The sequence below is a fragment of the Nannobrachium achirus genome (genome assembly GCF_963921795.1).
Source record: "Nannobrachium achirus genome assembly, chromosome: 6".
In the NCBI taxonomy this organism is placed as follows: Eukaryota; Metazoa; Chordata; class Actinopteri; order Myctophiformes; family Myctophidae; genus Nannobrachium; species Nannobrachium achirus.
In genome coordinates this window covers 29,490,976-29,511,656 of record NC_137815.1, presented here as the reverse complement: position 1 = coordinate 29,511,656, position 20,681 = coordinate 29,490,976, and the positions used below count along the sequence as shown (strand labels likewise).

The 20,681-nt window shown below is 42.5% G+C and overlaps 1 protein-coding gene across 1 annotated transcript; it reads left to right on the top strand.

Annotated features, from left to right (window-relative positions):
* Positions 1–1,159: 1,159 nt before the first annotated feature.
* On the top strand, positions 1,160–17,948 carry LOC308286987 (calpain-2 catalytic subunit-like; the record flags this gene model as incomplete). Its single annotated transcript, XM_080728108.1, has 17 exons — positions 1,160–1,369; positions 4,507–4,582; positions 6,084–6,202; positions 6,319–6,452; positions 6,608–6,782; positions 7,529–7,603; positions 8,870–8,955; positions 10,503–10,577; positions 10,994–11,154; positions 12,675–12,841; positions 14,439–14,647; positions 15,404–15,446; positions 16,029–16,086; positions 16,302–16,363; positions 16,630–16,698; positions 17,170–17,248; positions 17,806–17,948. The coding sequence occupies 17 exons, from the start codon at positions 1,160–1,162 to the stop codon at positions 17,946–17,948; spliced, it is 1,941 nt and encodes a 646-aa protein (XP_080584234.1).
* Between the last annotated feature and the right edge of the window lie 2,733 nt (positions 17,949–20,681).

The following is a 20,681-nucleotide window of genomic DNA, read 5'->3' as shown; positions in this document are numbered from 1 at the left end:
AGGGATGGAAAGTAACTTTAACTGGTGCTTGCATGATGTAGGAGCATCAATGTAAGAAACCCGTTTCGTTTAATGGCTACAGAGATACTGTCCCCCCCCCCCCCCCCAGCCCGCCCGCCCGCCCGCCTGCACACACACACACACTCCCCCCCCCCCCCCCCCCCCCCCCCGTGTGTGTGTGTGTGTGTGTGTGTGGGTTTGTGTGTGATTGTGCATGGCCTGAACAACAGCGCCCCTCCCTTAACATGTGTGGTCACAAAAGGTACTGTAGGCTAAATAGATATAGATACAGCATAAAAATGCTAATATACAGCATACGATTTGTGAAAGTGACAAACGGGCTTCACAGTTATGTCAGGTGTGTTCATATGCTAATTGTGAAGCGATTTCAGATCAATTGCTCCAGCCACTGAGGAGAAACGCTGTTTCAGACAGACAGACACTCACTCACTCACTCACTCACTCAGACAGACATTCGCAAAATTATAGTATAGATTGATGATTACGTCTCCGGTGAGCACCTGGTTACGTCGTTCTTTCTGCCTAGAGTAAATGTAAATTGTGTAAATGTACTCATCCACACTACTGTTGGATTGTCCTTTGTACCGTTGACCACTGAGTGCAACATTCTCCTGTCAAGCAACAGATCTGATCCAGAGCAGCAGCACCACCAGTAGCAGCAGCACCTAACAGCAGCAGCAGGTACGTGCACACATACATAGACGTCAAAGGGGGCTTGAGCCCTTGCCCTTTTACCCGTCTGTAAAAAGGGCCCTCTCCAGACCATGAATGCAGTTTTTACTATGGTGAAATAAATGCAAATGCCCTCTTTCCATGCCATACCTTAAGGCAGCAATCAAGAGAATTGCTGTGTTCAAACTCTCCTGAACATCTTATGTTGAAAGAACTGCCCATTCTGTGTAGAAATCCATGCTGTCACGCCACATCTCCACGAGCCTATTGACTTGATTGTGCTTAGTTCAGTGTGGTATCAAGCACCGAAAATAGCCTCCGAGCTCACAACGCGTTGCAGCGCTGGAGGTCTGCTATTTTCAATATTTTCACCAAAAGGCCTTTTAAGAAATGTCAGCCCCTGCCTCTCTCACATTCAGCAGCAGCAGCAGCAGAGATGCCTCCTCCAGGTGTGTGTCTAAACATCATGGGGGAACGTCAAAGGAAGTCCGGCCAGGGCAGCCTGACCAACCCTGAGATGTTCCTCATGCAGCAGGACTACCAGCAGCTGAAGCAGTGCTGCGTGGTCCGCGGGATCCGACTTATCGATGACATGTTCCCCCCCGGTGAAAGCTCTATTGGCCAGGGCCTCCTCGCCCCGAGTGACCTGGCCAAGGTGGTCTGGATGAGACCACGGGTAAGAGAAGAGTTATGGAATGCGTACATACAGTATATGACACAGATTCTGATACCCATAACTTGCGTATCTGTCGATACAGACCGCAGGCCCGGCCCTTGGTACAGGTGAGACAGTTGCTTGCCTGGGGAGCCAGGTCTGCTATGGGCACTATGTAGCCATTCAAATAAAATAAAAATACATAAAATAAAATAAAATCGCTTTTGGGTGCCCAGGGACCCAGGCGCCTCTCCCAAATGAACAAATAAACAGGAATAAATACACTTTGTACCCTGTTCTGTTCCTCATCTGCTGCACTTTAACATGTTGCGTCTGGCTGGCGCCTAAATGGTGAATGTACATGCACTCAATGATATTTCGTTTCAAAAACAATACTAATCTAAATTTTAACTTAATCATCATCATTCATTGACTTTGTCTCAATTCCAAAAAAATCATATGATATAATAAACAGTGAACTTCAGTTGAGGCATCTAAGAGAAAGCGCTGTTCAGTGTGTCCTACAACAGTAGACAGGAAGACACAGACTGCTTGCAGGAGGTGCAAGAAGCTCATATGTGCCTCACATGCAGTCCGTGTTTGTGAAACATGTGCTTCCTAGTGTATACGTACAAGTGTACATTCATATGTGACGCTAATGTGTGTTCACATGTTCACATGTGTGTTCAGCTCTTATTTTACATGAATTTCAGCTATCAGTAAAAACGCTCTTTCAGTATTTAAAGTGATATAGCAAGGCATAAACCCACAAACCGAGGTGAAACAGAACCAAGTAGGTGAAGTGAATCCAAACAGAACTTCAGGGTTCAGGCGGGGCCGCTTGTTTCGTTTCACGAAACCTAACCCTATCGACAGATAGGGTTAGGTTTAGGCATAGTTTTACTGAGGTTAGGTTTAGGGTTAGGGTTGGAGTTAGGCATAGTTTTACTGAGGTTAGGGTTAGGGTTAGAGTTAGGCACAGTTTTACTGAGGTTATAGGGTTGGGGTTAAGGTTAGGTTTAGGTTGTCGGACCACCCGGTACCTCCGTACGGTGCAAAAGAAGCGCTCCCTAGCTCCGGTTCAGCCAATCAAAAGCTTCCATGGGCGGGGTTTGCCTGGAGCTGTGGTGTGATTTCCAATAACGGACTTGAGGTGTACTTAAGGACAGTACTTAAGGACAGTACTTAAGTAAATATACTTTCCACCACTGCGGCCCACCCAATCTGCCCGCTTTGAGGGATCAGGTGATGGGTGTCACTGAGATATGTGAGATATGATTCAGGAAAGGTTGAATCAGGACCCACTTCAGGTTGAACCACTGAAGAATGTGCCATTGGCACAGTGAGAATGCCAACTGAGAGTGCCAACAGCCAACTGGCAACTATTGTACATGCCGCACAGCCAGGGTGTATAAATGATAGCATGGGGACTGTAATCACACTTTCAAACCGCAGTTCACACTGACGAAGATGTCAGATTATTATGTTATCATGATTGATTATGTGTGACATTATTAGAGTAGATTATGTGTTCATAATGATACTTGATAGCTTGTAAAGGCCTTATCATAGTCCGAGGTGGGCCGATAAGCTATTACCGCGGTGTAGTCTTTTAAAGTCAGAAAACTGCAACATTATGTCGGTGAAGGGCTATCACCACAAACCCCGACATCTCATCATGAGTTATAACTTTTTTCACTTTTATTTGATGAGTCATCACTTTTGACAGTTTTCTGGGTCCGTTTGTAGCCCAAGGAATGTTTTTCATGCAAAACAAATGCTTGCAATGGATTCAAAATCATGAATAACCCATAGTTCGACCCCTCACATGCTACTTAAAGCAGATTCTTTCTTTTTTTTAAATATTTTTCTTTTCCTGTATAGTGAAGTCAATGGGACAGTGAATATACAAATGACCATAACCTTGTTTCAGGATGTTTCCGGCAGAGCAGACCTCTCATTCTGTGGAGCTTAATGACCAAACTAATAGATAAAACAGAAATAAAATGTACGGCATGACATTACAGGTCATCTCACATTTTGCGTGACTGCAGGATCCCCGGCTACTGGCATGTGTGCGCATGCATGCACAGTACACGCACGCACGGATAGACGCACACACACACACACACACACACACACACACACACACACACACACACACACACACACACACACACACACACACACACACACACACACACACACACACACACACACACATCATACCACACACACACACACACACACACACACACACACACACACACACACACACACACACACACACACACACACACACACACACACACACACAATAATGTTCTTGAGCTCTAGCTCCCTACTAACCTTTAAAACAGTTGAACAGCAGTATTTAATCATTCAGCCTATAACACATATCAGTGTGCTGTGCAGTTATTCTGTTGCATATCAACAAAAAAAACTAGTGCTGTCCAACGATTAAATATTTTAATCGCGATTAATCGCATGATTTATCTAGTTAATCGTGCGATTAATCGCAAATAAGTCATACGTTTTATCTGTTCACAATGTACCGATATTTCTCAAGTCTTGTATACCCCGATTAACATGAGAGTGGAAAAATATGGTGGCTTTATGCAAAAATATGTTATGAAGCCTGGGTTTCCGAGGCTAATCTTTTATTGGAAATCAATTAAAACCCCAAATAAACCATAATGGTACTGCATTAAACAGGCGGCATAGATGGGTATAAGGATCTGTTAAATTTACTTGGTAATATGAGTACTGTAGTGTCCATTTTAAAGTATAGTTTGTTGATTACGTTTGACACAATGAAAAAAAATAGAAGCATTAATAAAATAATTAAAATTCAATAACTTGTCACTGTGCAGATTATTAAACTGATCATTTGGGGACCAACCAAAAAATAATTGCTATAATAATGTTGAGAACCACTGTCCTAAACCACGGGTAGGCCAAATGGCTAAAATAAATAAATATGCGATTAATTGCGATTAAAATAATTAATCGCGATTAACATAACGGTGAGTTAACTGCGATTAAATGAGTTAACTTGGACAGCCCTATAAAAAACACATGAAAGCTCTTTTATTTGAAAAATCTCTTAGAAACTTTTCAAATCACTTTCATTTCCATCATGCCTTGTTCCGTTTCAGAAAATTGATCCAAACGGTAACCCAAAGTTGATTGTTGATGGCATCTCAAGGTTTGACTTCGGCCAAGGAATACTTGGTAAGTGAAAGCAATCATTAACACATGCTTCACTGTAAGAAGTTCTTTTCAGCATTTAGTATACTTTAAGTTTATTGTGAAAACTGGAACCTCTGTGCCTGCTGCCACAAAGTCTTGCTGCAGGTCTTTTGCAGTCACTCGAGTGTTTTTGAACATGTGCTCCGCGAGATATCTTATTGTAACGCAATTCTCCTAAGCGCCACCCTTTCTGTGTCCTCATTGGCTGAATGCAAGACTGAGAAAACAAGGACAAGGAAAAACAAGGAAAACAAGCTACCTTGATCCACGAGAGGCACCACAGAGTGAGCTAAAGCGAGCGAGTTGCCATGCCAAACAGAATATAAATCACTAGAAGTTTGCGGCGCTCCGTGCCACTCTCGTTTAGGGATCGCGCCCTGTGTGCGCTCACAAGCGGATCCAAGCCATTCAAGACACAGAACTACTGTATTTTGATGCAGTGTGTTTCCGCCCAGAGGTGGTACAGACAAGGCGCTAGTACTTCCGGACCGGAGCATCACGGAGGTTATGTTTATAATCATTTTAAAACAATAACTTATGTACCATGGCTAGTAATGTTTTCTTTGGGATCTTTTTTTTTGGGGGGGGGGGGGGACATTATCTTGCACTATCAAGAATGTGCTCCTCAGGAATCTGGTGCCAGCCATTGATAGCATAGATCTAAAAAGCTAGATTCCTCTTCCGCCACTGGAGTTCATTGGATCGAACCGTCAAAAAGGATAAGAGGAGGTGAAAAGGGAGTGTCTGATCGGCCTACAGACTACCGAACGTCCCTTTCTGTTACGCACGCGTGGAAGCTTGCCTTAAAAATTGCCTCTCCTCCAACACGGACACCCCAGAGCCGAAGGAGGCGTCTACCTTTTTATGTCTATGATTGATAGCTTCCTCTTTCTGCCAAGTCCTGATTTCACCCTTTGTCAGCCTTCTGGTTGGTCCCTGACTGACCAACCAGCAGGCTCTGTCTGCCTTGTTCTGCCCTGGTTCCACCCTGATTCTGCCCTGTATGGTTGTTTATGTCGAATTTGCTAAAACATCATTTGCCCAAGATCTGCCCAGTCACTATACTGCACCTGAGATGTTCCTTTTTACTAACACCAAGTTTAAAATAAGAATTGAATATACGGAACACAGATACGAAGCAACTGAAAAACACGTTATTTCAGTGGTAGTGATGGAGAGACATGATTTTTGTCCAACCAAGAAACAGCAACCAATGGGTGTGAAGGGGAGCACAACCATGGGCGGGACTTGACAAAGGTTCCATTGTTCCTTTAACTTTGAACTTGGGGAAAATATAGGGGCCCAGGTGATGTTTCACATTCCATAGCCCAATTGGACATTAGACTGTGCAGTGGTTGTCAGAGCCACAACCGGCCCCAGTTTGACTTGGATTTTCACAATAAAGATAGCAAAAAGCCATTTCACGAGGCAACCTGCTGTCACTGCACACATGTTGACAAACACTGTGATCATTTTCATTCAGGCGACTGCTGGTTACTCGCATCTATTGGAGCGCTAACATTCCAGAATAACATCTTTCAACAAGTTGTCCCACAGGATCAGTCGTTTGACGAGGAATACTGTGGAATGTTCCACTTCAGGGTAAAGAGAAATTTCACTTGTATATCAAGGAGGCCCTGGAAACTTTATTGTCATTTGAACAAACATTTTGTGATGGACTGTATTGATGGAAACCGTCTTCCATGTTCATGTTTAAGTTCTGGAGGTTTGGAAAGTGGGTGGATGTTATCATTGATGACAAACTACCAACGATCAATGGCATGCCAATCTTCGTCCACTCCAAGACCCCAAATGAGTTCTGGCCTGCCTTGCTGGAGAAAGCCTATGCCAAGTATGAGATTCAAACTTTACACAATACTACCAAATGTTGCAGTTATAAGTACACCAGTTCTCAATTAGAATGCAATGCCAAGACATGCCAGTGAAATACATGTTTTCCTTTTTCCTCGGATGCATAATAATAGCTTTTCTATGCACTTGTGCCAGGGTGTGTGGCTCCTACGCAGACATGAATGCAGGAGTGCCTGCAGAGGCGATGATGGACTTCACTGGAGGCATCCACATAGGTTTCAAGCTGGCAAAGGCACCTCCAGACCTCTTCGCACAAATGGAAAGAGCTGCGCAGTACCATTCCCTGATGGGCTGTGGAACACCACAGGGGGTAAGAGATGTCTTGAACACCCTCTACCCGCGAAATGCGGGCAAGGCAGCTCGCTCTATCCCTAAACAGTATTTATTATGCCAACTTTATGCCGACTCCGTAATTTGCACACAGAGGTGTGGCCGTGGGCGTGTTGTTGCGTATAGGCTATAGCGAATTCTAAAACCACCCGCTATGGCAACTTTGTTTGGTAGAGTGCACGCCTGCAATGGACATGTCTGGACACTCTGGAGACCCAATGACACAACATTCAGAGGTCTCTTGTGTCATTTGTGTTTATATAAGATGATAGTGTATTCAAAGAATGTGGCAAAAAACAGAGTCAGTATAGTCATGAGGAGCCAGCAGGAGTCAAGAGGTGCAGTGAGGAGGAGCGTTTTCCAAACTCCAATGCTTCATGCTGCTTTATGTTTTTCCACTCAGTTTTTACATTGAGTGGCATATGATGCATACCCTCTATACTAAACCCACAAATTGAGGATTATGAGGAATTGTGTGAAAATAGGGCCCTATAGAGTCCTGACGGCACTCCCACTGCCCCTGGGTCACTTTTGTTCTGCATTTCCTATAGGGGAATCTATGATCGAGTCATAAGAACTGTGTTCCAGATAGTGTTGAGTTTGTCTGCTAAAACTACCTTTTTTTCCGGTCAAAATGACCTCTTAGCCTGGGATCCTTTTAAAGATACCTGTCTATATATGTATGTCTTGACAATCATATATCATCTGTCTTTATGATGCATGCAGAAGTCATCTGCCAACACGGTGTCATCCAATGGTTTGGTGGACGGCCACGCCTACACCGTCACAGGTTTGCATCAGGTAATATACTGTACATGTGTGTTTTAATTGGGGGGGGGGGGGGGGGGGGTATTTTTTGTGGGGGAGGGGGGGTGTATATATAGAGGATATCTGCACGTTTTTAAAGTGACAATTGAAGGACTTTTTAATACCCCCCAATATTCCCCAGTGGTCTGTACCAGGTTGCACCACCAGAACGCAAGTTCTGCCCTAAGTTAGGGAGTAAAGTCCTCACTAGAGGCTTAATTGAGACCATTGGTTGCAGTTTACTGTCAGAACCGGCACAGCTTGTCCGTATGTATACGTGTAACGCCTGACACTGTGGTTCCCCTGACATCACTGTGACATCACAGGTGACATCACAGTGATGTCAGATACTCAGAGCAGAGATCTCCATATATGGGCATAAACAGGTGACATCACAGTGGTGTGGCTAGTTCAGACAGGGATCTCCATGTATGGGCATAAAAGGGATTGTATGTTGTGATGTCATGGGAACCACTCTATGCCCATATATGGAGATCCCTGATGTCATCAATATTAAGCCCATATCTAACAGAACTTCATATCCATGTGGCGGAGAGAGTCGCAGCCCCAGCCTGAAGCCTCAAAAGTCTAGTATCTGCTCTCGTTACATAGGGATATCCCTTTGGAGTGATGGTTAAGATATTGGACTTTCACGTGGGAGACCCGGGTTCGAAGCCGGGTGGGGAGGTTCGGATCACCTCCGTTACATTGGTGCCGTGACCCGGATCCGGGCTTCCCCGTAGGAGGAGGTCAAAGGGGGGTGAGTGTGGCGGAGAGAGTCGCAGCCCCAGCCTGAAGCCTCAAAAGTCTAGTATCTGCTCTCGTTCCATAGGGATATCCCTTTGGAGTGATGGTTAAGATATTGGACTTTCACGCGGGAGACCCAGGTTCGAAGCTGGGTGGGGAGGTTTGGATCACCTCCGTTACATCCATATATGGGGAACTGGTCCCATATATGGTCCCACTGGCGAGGCGGCCAAGACATGGCACGACCTCGCCCTTTAGGGCGAGGTCGCTTGTCGCCCTGAGTCATCTTACTAGTAACTGCTAGTTAGTTGCCGACTAGCAGTCTCCAGTGTCTCCAAATCTGAGGCCATGTCTCTCAGTGGGTAACGGACAGCAACCCCTGTCACGTCGGTCGCATCCGTTCCCATGAAGTCACTATAGGACGGCCTGAGAGTGAAAACATGTGACAACATAATGTAAAATATTGCTACACCAGGACAAACTGGTTATTTTTTTCCCCAACGTGACGTTCAGATGATGAGCCGAGGGAACTTGGTGGACCTTGTGCGTTTGTACAACCCCCATGGTCGGGGAGAATGGACAGGCGACTGGAGTGATGGGTAAGTAATAAGTATATTTAAAGATTTGTTTTTTGGGGGGCTTTTTTATGCCTTTATTGATAGGACAGTGGACTGACAGGAAATGGGAAGAGAGATGGGGAGTGACACTCCCCATCTCTCTGATTGGGAATCTAACCGGCAACGCCGTCAGGCATCCATGCCCATGTGGCAACGCCTAAGTGGTATGTGCCTGGACCAGTAGGCCAGTGGGCGCCCCGATGGGTATACAGTACCCCGAAGTATACAGTATTAAAGATGCAGTGCCATGATCCCCCCCCCCCCCCCCCTAAAACATGATGATCAGGTATTATGTTTATACTAGGAGGAAAGTTCTTTCAAAAATAAAGTACAGAAAGTTTTTATGTGGCCACACCCACCAGTTCATTAAGTTGGTTGTCTGATTGTCTGGTGGGTGGTGACCCAGCTGAGGTTAGCCACACCCCACAGTGTTGGGTGAATGGTAAAAGGGGAGGGGATGAGTTTATGATGTCATTTAATCTGTGTTTTTCGACTAGGCCTTTTGAGGCCCAGTCTTTCAGCTTTCAGGAAGTAACCAAAAATACATATGGAAGACAATTCTGCACATTATAACCACACCTGGGAGTCAATTACAGTAATGTCAACTCCATAGACACATACAAAACAGAAAAAGTACAAAACTATGGCAACACCTCTTTAAATGCTCTGATGAAGGCTCATAGCCGAAACGCGTAAGCGTTCTTGTTGGTATGTGCTAATTTTATAGGTCTAGCACTCCACTGAGAAACCCCAATACTGATGCGCAACTTCTTTTTCTTATATAAGAATATTAATCTTTGTATGTTAACTGCATATTCATTGAACTTTTCAGCTCAAGACCCAAACAAGAGATGTGTTGTGGTGTCTCTAGACTGGGACCCAAACTTACAAAACTATAATATAATTGGTCCTCACCAACTGAACTGGTAAATGGTAAATGGTGCATTGGAACGATCAAACAAACACAGTGGAAAGTAACATCAAATGTGATACACCCTCCCCTATAACCACATCATCCCCTGGATGATAATGCGTCCAGAGGAAAATGAACTCCCTTTTCTGAGCCTAATTAATAAAAAAAAACTACAGATTACAGAAAAACACTGAATGTTGAGGGTGTAATTGAGGTCAGGATACATGTAAAAAGCTAATTTTAATGTTTTGATGTCATGACCCCTTTAAATGAAATACTGATCCGGGACTACACGTTGTGAATAAGAAGAATAAAAGGCAAATAAGAGCAGGTGATTATTCGTATTTATTTTTTGCACATGAAAGTGCTGATAACCCGCCCGCCCCACCGACCGCCAATTGAGTCTGAAATCTTGACCAACCCGCCTGCAACGCGGTCAACCCCTGGGGTCTGCGGTCAACGGGTGTACAGTATGAAGTTAAAAATGGTTGAAGTGGTCCTGTAAGCTCTATTTAAAAAACAATGAAATTAGCAGATCTAAGCTCACAACATGACAGGTTGTGGTGTGTGTGTGTATATGTACTGTAAGTATTTCAGTTGTTAATTGTCTTCCTAGGTCTCCATTGTGGCAGACCGTCAGCCCTCAGGATAGAGAGAAGTGCCTTCACAAGGGAAACGATGGGGAGTTTTGGTAACCGATCTGTCTGTCTGTCTGTCTGTCTGTCTGTCTGTCTGTCTGTCTGTCTGTCTGTCTGTCTGTCTGTCTGACTGTCTGTCTTAAACATTATTGTTATTTTCTAGCCAATGCTTTATTCATGAACCTGGAATTGCAAAGCATGCTGCAGCGACATTTCAAATTACTTTATTACAGTGTTATCACTATCCCTGCCAGGCTGGAACAGCCAAAGGCAAAGGATTGTTTTCACTCCTGTGAGGCCAGCACATGGAGTCGTGGACCCAAAACAAAGCAATAAAAACAGACCTGAGTAGGAGGTCTGTGCTTTAAGGAGTGTACTTTTTTTTAACCCCAAAGAACACAGTTTAAAAGCAAATGTTTAATGTGCGTTATATAATGCCACTTCCATGGACCTCACCGTGTTCCCACAGGATGACCATGGAGGACTTCTGTAAGCACTTCTCAGACCTGGACATCTGCTGTCTGTGTCCTCAATTCATCGACGGAGACCCATCCTCCCACTGGAAACCATCCTTCTACGAAGGCAGATGGGTTGCAGGGACCACCGCTGGAGGATGCACGGATCATCCAGGTAGAGGAAGTCAAACTGTGAACCCCTTTAATATTTAGGCCTAGAATTATTGAATGCTTTAACCAGTGAAAAATAGCAGATATAGAAGCTCACAGCGCGGCACCGAGCTTGTAGATCTGCTATTTTTGGAAAAAGTCGTGAAAATGTGTGCAAATCTTTGAATATATGTATTTTCGAAGCGAACGTTTGTAACTCAAATTTTGCTTCTGGGTGGTCCCTGGATCAACATATTTTGAGATGCGGGTCCGTGGCTAAATACATATCATTTTGGGGGTCCTTCACATGAAAAGGTTTGAGAAACACTGACATAGTAGTCTCTCAAGAACAGACTAACTGAGCTCCATTTAAGTGAGAAGGACCTTTTCTTTGACGATGGCTGGCCAGATTGCTGACATAGAAACATAGGTTTTTTCAAAAAACCTTAGAAGGATTCAAAAGACACTTATAGAATCGGGTCAAAATTCACGATAAAAAAAAATAGCAGATCTACAAGCTTGCAGCGTGGCACTCGGTGCCGCGCTGTGAGCTTGTATATCTGCTATTTTTCAATAGTTAAAGCATAAAATAATTATACACAATGTGTACCCATTCTAAATGGGTTAAATATTGAGACAGTTTTAGCGCAATGATTCTCAAACCTTTGAATTACAAGGACACCCAAATCGATTATGCATTAGGCCAGCGGTTCTCAACGCTTTGGGGCAGTCCGCAGCTCATAGTGAAGTGACAATTTGAGGGGCTTTTAATACCTTTTTAATAGGCCTACCTCAAAAAGATAAGAAAAAGAAAGCATCGAAAGTAATCAACAAACTATAAAAACATATAGTCAAATAATATAATATATTTTCTATTTTTGGAGATCTGTTTTCACAATATTTGTCTGTGGAACCGCGAGTCAGCCTAATTGTAAGGCTTCAACTCCTACATTAAGTGCTTATCGGGGTGGGGGGTCCCCAGTTCAAGTCATCGCCTGAAAAGGTTGAGAACCACTGCGACTCTGGAACCTCCATCTACACTGTACCATCCTCAGTGTTAATTGTACACTGGAAGTGTAAAAAATTTAACCAATTTGATCTACAGCATGCGATTACCTTGCCTATTGTAAGTCGTTCTGGATAAGAGCGTCTGCTAAAGCCCTAAATTGTAAAATTCTATGTAGTTGTGTAAAACGTGCAAATGAGTTCCCATGTGCCCAATGGACGAAATGAAACACCCTTTAATTGTGTTTCAGAGGGTTTCATGTGGTGTCTGGCTGTGTCACCCTTTCTTGTTTTTTTAATTTTTTTTGCACTTATTGCTTGTGTTTGACATGGCGGTGAGATACTTGCGTAGCACTGACTAGCATTGACTGTTATGAACACTTTTGTTTGGCACTGAATTGATAGGTTCTGCTTTAAGTGTTGCTATTTGTGTTGTGACACTTATGAGCATTGACTGTTTTTTACACATTATGTATATATTATTCTTTTTACTGAACATCTAAAAGTTGAACATTGTCCCCACGCTTTCCCTGCATGTAGACAGTTTCTGGACCAATCCTCAGTTCCGGATCAAGATTGCCGGTCTGCCAGGGGAGTGTGAGGAGAAGCAGGGAGACAAGAACATGCTGGTGTCGCTCATGCAAAAACCTGACAAGAAACACAGACGCATGGTCGAAAACGTTTACATTGGCTTCGCTGTATTTGAGGTGAGTAGGCGGCTACACTATATGCTGTTGACTGGGGTCCCCTAGGGGAGATGTTCTCAACACTACCCTTAATATGAGACATATACTGCTTTTTACAGTGTGCCACACTATATCAATACAACAAACACACAAGACACGCCTCGTTTGAGAGTCCTACAGTTAGTACACAGTTACCATTACATGACTGGACGTCTCTCTCTCTCTAGCTCGTCCTTGGGGCGAGTCTTCCATTCTAATTAGGTTGACATTTGCAAAACAATTTCCCACTTACGTTTTTTCTTTTTGCTGTTGATGATATCCTCTGCATAGTACTGTGTTCTATCCGTCTGTCATTCAATGTTGTATGAGATACATAAAGGTTTCCTATGTAAACAAGCCAAAAGGCTTTCTTGGATCTCCTTTTGGCTGACCTTGTACCAGTGAACCGTACTGTCATGAAACTGTACCTTTTCCTATGCAAACTTCTAATAAAGTCTTCGATCAATCAATCAAATACACATGCAGGTAATTAAGTGGCGGTGGCGGCTGTGTGTGTGTGTGTGTGTGTGTGTGTGTGTGTGTGTGTGTGTGTGCACGTGGGGGGGTTCTTACCTGTTCAGGGGCTGAGCTACGTTACAAAGTGCATGATTGCGACCGTAAGGTCGCAGTTTAGTATGAAAACCTCCACCGGCCGTCCGTCGGTCACACGTGCGGTCGACCGCACGTCACACGTGCGGTCGACGTGTGATGAGGTCACGATGAGTCATCTATGCCCAAATATAGATTTCTAGGTCAAATGGCCCATAGAGTTTGTGATGTCAAACCTAGCAACCCAATATAAACAAACCTGATGTCAGACCTGAAGTATCCTTTTATACCCATATATGGAGATACAGAGATCTCCATATATGGGCATATTAGAAAGCCCATATATGGGCATATACGGATGACATCAGGGATATCCATATATGGGCATAAAAGGGACAAGGGCTTACAGTTAAGAGATCTCCATATATGGGCATATCAGAAAGCCCATATATGTTCATATACTGATGACATCAGGAATATCCATATATGGGCATAAAAGGGACAAGGACTTACAGTTAAGAGATCTCCATATATGGGCATAAAGGGACAAGGACTGTTACAGTAGATATAGAGATGTCCATATATGGGCATAAATGAACAAGGACTGACAAACACTGAGATCTCCATATAACCTATGGGAATATAAGGGACGAGGACTGTCAGCTTGTAGACCTATTTTCTAAATATTGTTGTACATTAAAAACTTCGTTCTGCATAGTACTTGGGATTTGTTGATGTAAATGTTCACATAGAGTGTAATAATTGGTAAAACAAACTTTTGGCCTATTTGTGGAGATAAGCGACCAACGGTCGCTTATCTCCCGATTAGGGAGTCTTACTGGTAATATAATGCTCTCTCTCTCTCTCTGTGTGTGTTTTCTTCCCCCCCAAGGTGACTGAAGAAGTAAGAAACTATTATTCCAAACCTTTTCGAACATTTTTACAATTTAAACATCTCTCAATTTTGTTACTGTTTGTTATGGATATAATGTTGTGTACACATATACTAACTATGTATTCATGCTTCCAGTACAAAGAAAAGAGAGGGAAGTTCCCTGCCTCTTTCTTCCGCACCCACATGCCCGTAGCCCAGAGCAAGCCCTTCATCAATGCACGAGAGGTGATGGAGTTGTTCCACCTGAAGCATGGTGAATATCTTATCGTACCTTCCACGTACAAACAAAACAAGACGGCTTCTTTCATCCTCTCCATCCTGTCCAAAGCAGAGACCCATGTCCAGTACGTACTGTACACACCCTAAACATGCTTGTTTAACTAACCCACAACATGATAAGGCATTTTACTGTGTAGCTATATACATTTAGGGCCATATCTTTCAAAATATCTGTCAAATGTACTTTCAAATTAGGTTTTCTGGTAAGCGGGAAGCTGGCTATAGGCTTTGACTGATTTGGTTTCCAAGTACGAGTTATTTACACGGCTGTACAGGACAAACGGTATCATGGCCAGATGAACAGAGATCTCTACCTAGTGATGCATGTGGGGAAATCTAAACATCTGAACATTAACAACAACCACCTTTTGCCTACTGGTTTGAAGACCAATCCTGATACCATCTGAAGGACCGCTCTAAAGTCTTTGCATTGGTTCAGCGATTTCTTTCCTTCTTTCTTCACTGCAGATAGTCAAAACATATTACATATTAAAATCATCCATGACCCTTAAATTCAATTAATTATTTCAATAGACTAAAATCTTGTTTTATTTAATGGCCTTCCTGGCCTTTGTGCCCTAACATAATTGCAAAAAATGGACAACACCCCCCTCCGCGCTCCTCTGCTCAGCAACTCAGCTGGGTGAGGCTGAAAACTCAAGTTCCCCCTTGGGATAAGCTATGTGTGTAAAAAAAGAAAGAAAAGAAAGGGAAACATTTTCAGTCCTGAATCAGTAGTGACATCTCTGATCACTTGACTACGTTAGACTACAGCCTTTTTACAATAAAACCTTAAATAAGATGTGTCATCTGTTTCTCAGTGAGAACTCCGGTGAATATGATGATGTCCATGTTGAAAAGGAGGTGAGTAATATTCTCCTTGAATGATACAATGGCAGTATTGTCTGGGAAATGAGTACTTCATATTATATAATGTAGCTTTAATTGCTGTTCTACTTGTGATTTTCAGCCCAGAGAAAATGATGAAAACAAGAAAGTCTTCTTCCGACAACACTCTGACCAGGTGATTTAAGTCTGTGTTATTTAATACCAAACACATGAACAGTCTAAATGTCTACAGTATGAGCTTAAACACCACTATTCCTATACAACTTATAATGTACAGTCAAAAAGTATGCGTTTTAAACAGTATTAAACTAACCATTTGTATTAAAAAAAACTCACACGTGTGGTAATCACCATATAGTGTATATAAAATTAAACTCCAAGTAGTCAGCCAATAAAGAAAGTGTTGTTGTAGACCAATTCCAGAGAGCATCTGTGCACACAGTGAACCCTGTTTCTTCTTTGTTTGTTTGTTGTTGCTATATGGAAGAAATATTTATTTTCATGGAATGACAAGGTGTCGTGACAAAGCATTGTTGAACACTGTGGCTATAAGTTGACCGAAGACATGTTTTCTCTTGTTGTCTTTTTATATCAAAGTATGAAGAGGTGGATGCAGAGAAACTCCAGAAAATTCTTAACAGCCACATCCTCCAAGGTGTGTGCACCGTACACACACACACGCACGCACGCACGCACGCACGCACGCACACACACACACACACACACACACACACACACACACACACACGCACACGCACACGCACACACACACACACACGCACGCTTTGCTGTAACTGAGCCAGTCACATAAGACAAAAGTGTTTTCAAATGACCGAAAGCATGTGATTGGCTGTGTTCCATGTCATTCAGGGGATCTGAAAGGGGACGGCTTCAGCCTGGACGCCTGTCGCAGCATGGTGGCTTTGATGGACGTATCCTTCTGTTCATTATAACACTGACATGACACAGTAGAAATACACTCATGACTTACCCTTCTGTTCATTAACTAGACCCTCCAGAAAATACGATTATTCGATCGCATAATGCCACAGATTATGTGGAAGTCACGTTTTCAAAAAAGGCTGCATAATCACTGTACTTTAGTAAAAGAGTATTGCGTCAAACTGTACTTTAAGTACCAAAAGTAAAAGTACTCATTATAAAGAAGGTCCCATGAACCTTAACTTCACGCTTATAGTCATCCATCACAGGCAGGCTGAACAGTGAAGAGTTTGTTCGTCTGTGGAAGAAAGTGACAACATACAAGGTACTGTATGCACATGAGTCCTATTCAAATCTGAAACATGGTGAAATTACTGTGTGGTATTATTAGCTGGGATTGGATATTATGTACTACTGTATATTTTAAGATTTTTAAGACCAAAATTAAGGACATTTTCTCTTATGATTTTAGTGCGTTTTGCAAACACACAACAAAGTTTCTGTTAGTTATCAGTCTTATTTTGATTTCAGTTAACTAATTAGTTACTGGCAAGAATTTAAATGGTTAAAATGCAGGAGTGACAACTTGTTAAAAGTCGCTCCAATGAACTGCAGGGGAGGATGATGAGGAGGTATCTAGTGTTTTAAATCTATACTCTCCACTTAGTGGCCGCCCAGCCCAAACATGACCGTAACTATCCTAAAACGGAGCCAAAAATAATTTGGTTTAAAACGTGGAGCCACTGGGCCATACTGTATGCCAAACTGAGTAAAACTTCTTCTCTTCACCATGCAGGCTATCTTCTTCAAGACAGATGTCTCTCACACAGGAACACTGTTACTGAGTGAGCTGAGAAACGCTATCATGGCTGCAGGTATAAGGCTCCTTTGGGTTCTTAGAAAAGCCCTATAGTATAGTACAGGGTTCCCCAATTAGTTTTCCCCAAGGGCCGAATTATGTCCAGGGTACCAAGCCAAGGGCCACAACATTGCAGGGGGTGACGGTGCAGATATCGTCGTTGTCGGGTGAAAATCTTGTATGTCCAAAAACCCTGTCCCTTTGTTTTGCATTTATCATTTTATAAATGATTTAAACTAGTCAAAACAGCCAATCTACAAGCACACAATGCCTGTGTGCTTGTAGATCTGCTGTTTTCACTGCTTTTGTGCGACGGCCTTGTATGGTGAAGCAGGGCTTTACTTTGCGAAAGAACATACAAGGTTTCCACCCAACAACGACGATGTTATTGCTGCTCTTATACCACCATTATTACTGGGGTTGGTGGGGGCCAGACAGTAGCCCCCCGCGGGCCGCCTATTGGGGAACCCTGGTATAGTAGTTATAGTATAGTTAGGGTAAAACGTAATAACTTTCTTTTGTATATTATGTGAGATGAGATCATCCAATAGTTGTGCGTGTTGTGTTGTCCAGGTGTGAGGGTGAGTGACGGCATGCTCAACCTGATGGCTCTGCGCTACGGCGCCTCCTCTGGTCACATGACCCTGGACTGTTTCATCAGCCTCATCCTACGTCTGGACTGCATGAGCAGTGAGTCATGCTCTGTCACTTCCTGATGTGTGCATGTGCGTGCCAGACAACTATTCCACAATCTCCAAATGTCTATATGGGGCTGTTAAGTATGACATCATTTTGTAGGCAGAGGAGAATTTCTGCCCCCAGTTTCCGTGAATCTTTTTACTATTTTTACTATTTACACATTTTTCCTCTCTTTGTTGTTGAAAGGAAAGTGTTAGAATTATACTTTAGTCATTATTTTTGTCTCGGATCTGTTGAAATAGCGAGGGACAGAAAATGCTCTGGGGGCAGAGTTCTCCTCTGCCTACAAAATGATGTCACAGCTTAAAAGCCCGCTCCCGAACAGCGAGTATCAGAAGTAGTCACTGCTGCACGGAACTGTAGTCTCATTGGAAAACATGACAGAAACACACTAGCACAGACAGTCATTCTTATGAACTGTAGTCCCATTGGAAACATACCTGTAACAGAAGCACACTAGCACAGACAGAGTCATTCTAATACCTGTAACAGAAGCACACTATCACAGACAGTCATTTTAATGAACTGTAGTCCCAACTTTATTCCATCCATCCATCCATCTTTCCCCCCATAGATAAACCTTTCTTTGCACCGCTACTCCTCCCACAGTTTAGTGGCGCTTGGGCCATATGTCAAATCGACCGGCTTCATCGGGAATCGATTCCTTGCATTTTGCGATATGAGATGCGTTATATATAGTTTAATTTATATAAATGTATTTGTGAATTAATTGTATTCATTGACTTAAATTAAAAATTAAACTGTTCCCTAATATGGAGATGACTGACATCATAGATGTCTGACATCATAGACCACATGAGACTGACACAGTATGGCTTAATATTGATGACATCATACATGGGCATAAAAGGGACAAGGACAGAATGGTTAGCACACACGCTCAAATAGGGACTGACTGACAGATACAGAGATATTTGACTCGCGTCACGGAAACCACTTGCAATTTCCAGTTATATCTTTCTAGTTATGAATTTAATAGTGGAGACTGGAGAGTGGAGAGTGCATACATCGAAAAAAATCGCTTCAGGAGTCACCAGAACAAAGTACAGGTGTTTTCACTGAATCTATCATGGTTAAAATGGAGTTTGAAGTTACAATGGGTTTGTATAGGTAGGGGGCGTCGGGCGTGTCTGATAAAATGAATATCAAATATCTAAATACTGAATCAAGCAAATTAAAATCTCTCCAGAGTGCTCACAAAAGACTGATTAGAGTAGACGATAAAATGACCAAAAGTCTTTTTTGAAAGTGAAATATCCCTTTAAGATTGTATTCATAGTGGGGAAGCCTCCTGCTTCAATAGACATACTGTACATAAATTACATTCAGCTCTGGTCCATATAGCGTCAGCTAGAGGAGTTCTCCTTAAAGAGAACGCCTCTAATGCTATGGACCAGAGCTAAATAATGACATTATGAGGTGCCTTCTGTAGTGTGAATGAAGGGGAAAGGGAGATCTGGCTTGTTATAATTCTATATCCTCAACAGAAATCTTCAGAGAGATGTCACAGCTCTCTGGTGGAACAAACATGGATCTGAGTGAGTCAGAGGTAAGAGGAACATGCAGAGACAGCTTTCTTACACCGGTCTCAAAGGTGTTCATTTGTCACATGCAATACAGTGTTGGTACAGTAAGTGGGTTATTACAGGCAAAACTAAAATTAAATATCGAAAAGCATTGACAAAACATTCTCCTCAGGCTTACAAAAGGACAATAACTGGCAGAAACTGTATTGTGTGTTTAAAAAACCCCAAACAAATTAAAATCATGGAGATTGCATTAGTCTTTACACTCGATAGCCAACGTTCTTTTCAAAAATAGTGAAAATGGCTGATCTAAGAGTTCACAACACACACTGTGAGCTTCTTTTTTTTTCCATCTTGCCCCTGTTGACACCCTCTTTAACAAAACAACCTTGAACAGGGATCAGCTGTAACAAGGCAATAAATACAAGAGGATTCCAAAATTCTTTGGTAAAAAAAAAGAATTGTGAGAAAAATATATTATATTAATCAAACATGCTCTTCTCTCCCCCAGTGGATGTATCTGGCCATGTACACATAACCTGATGAGGTGCAAACAGCACTTACACAAGAGACAGAGGATGAAGATGGAACATTGATAACTGTCAAAAAGAACTGCATCAAGAAAAGGGGGGAGGGGAGGGGGGGTAATATTTTCTAAAAGCATATTGTGTGTGCTCTAGCACTAACAGCGGGTCGGGTCCCATTTGTGGGTTGTGGTCCCTTCATTTCCAACATTTTCTTTTTAATTATTATTATTTCAAAACATTTTCAAATCAATAGGGTCAATCAATGATTTTGAAGTAATTTTAATAAATAAATACAATAAAAATAGATAGATAGATACCTTTATTATCCCAAGTGGGAAATTCAGTTGTCCAGTTGTAGCACTCCAAATTAGAGAACAAATGCTTTAAGAAGTAGTGAAAATAGCCGATCTACAAGCTCACAACTGCTGTTTTCACAAGTTTGGGTCCCATGCAGGCAAACGTTTAATCTCTCTTTTGGGTCTTGAGTTTGTGAACCGCTGCTCTAAAGCAGTGGATTTTAAACCTTTTCATGTATTTGAACAGGAACACCCAGCTGAGAAGATTTTGTGCCAGGGAGGGACCCCAATAAAAGATTTATAATGTCTCAAAGGATATTCACATCATTTTCATATTTTCTTATTTATAAATAATAAATATATTTTCTTATTTATATATG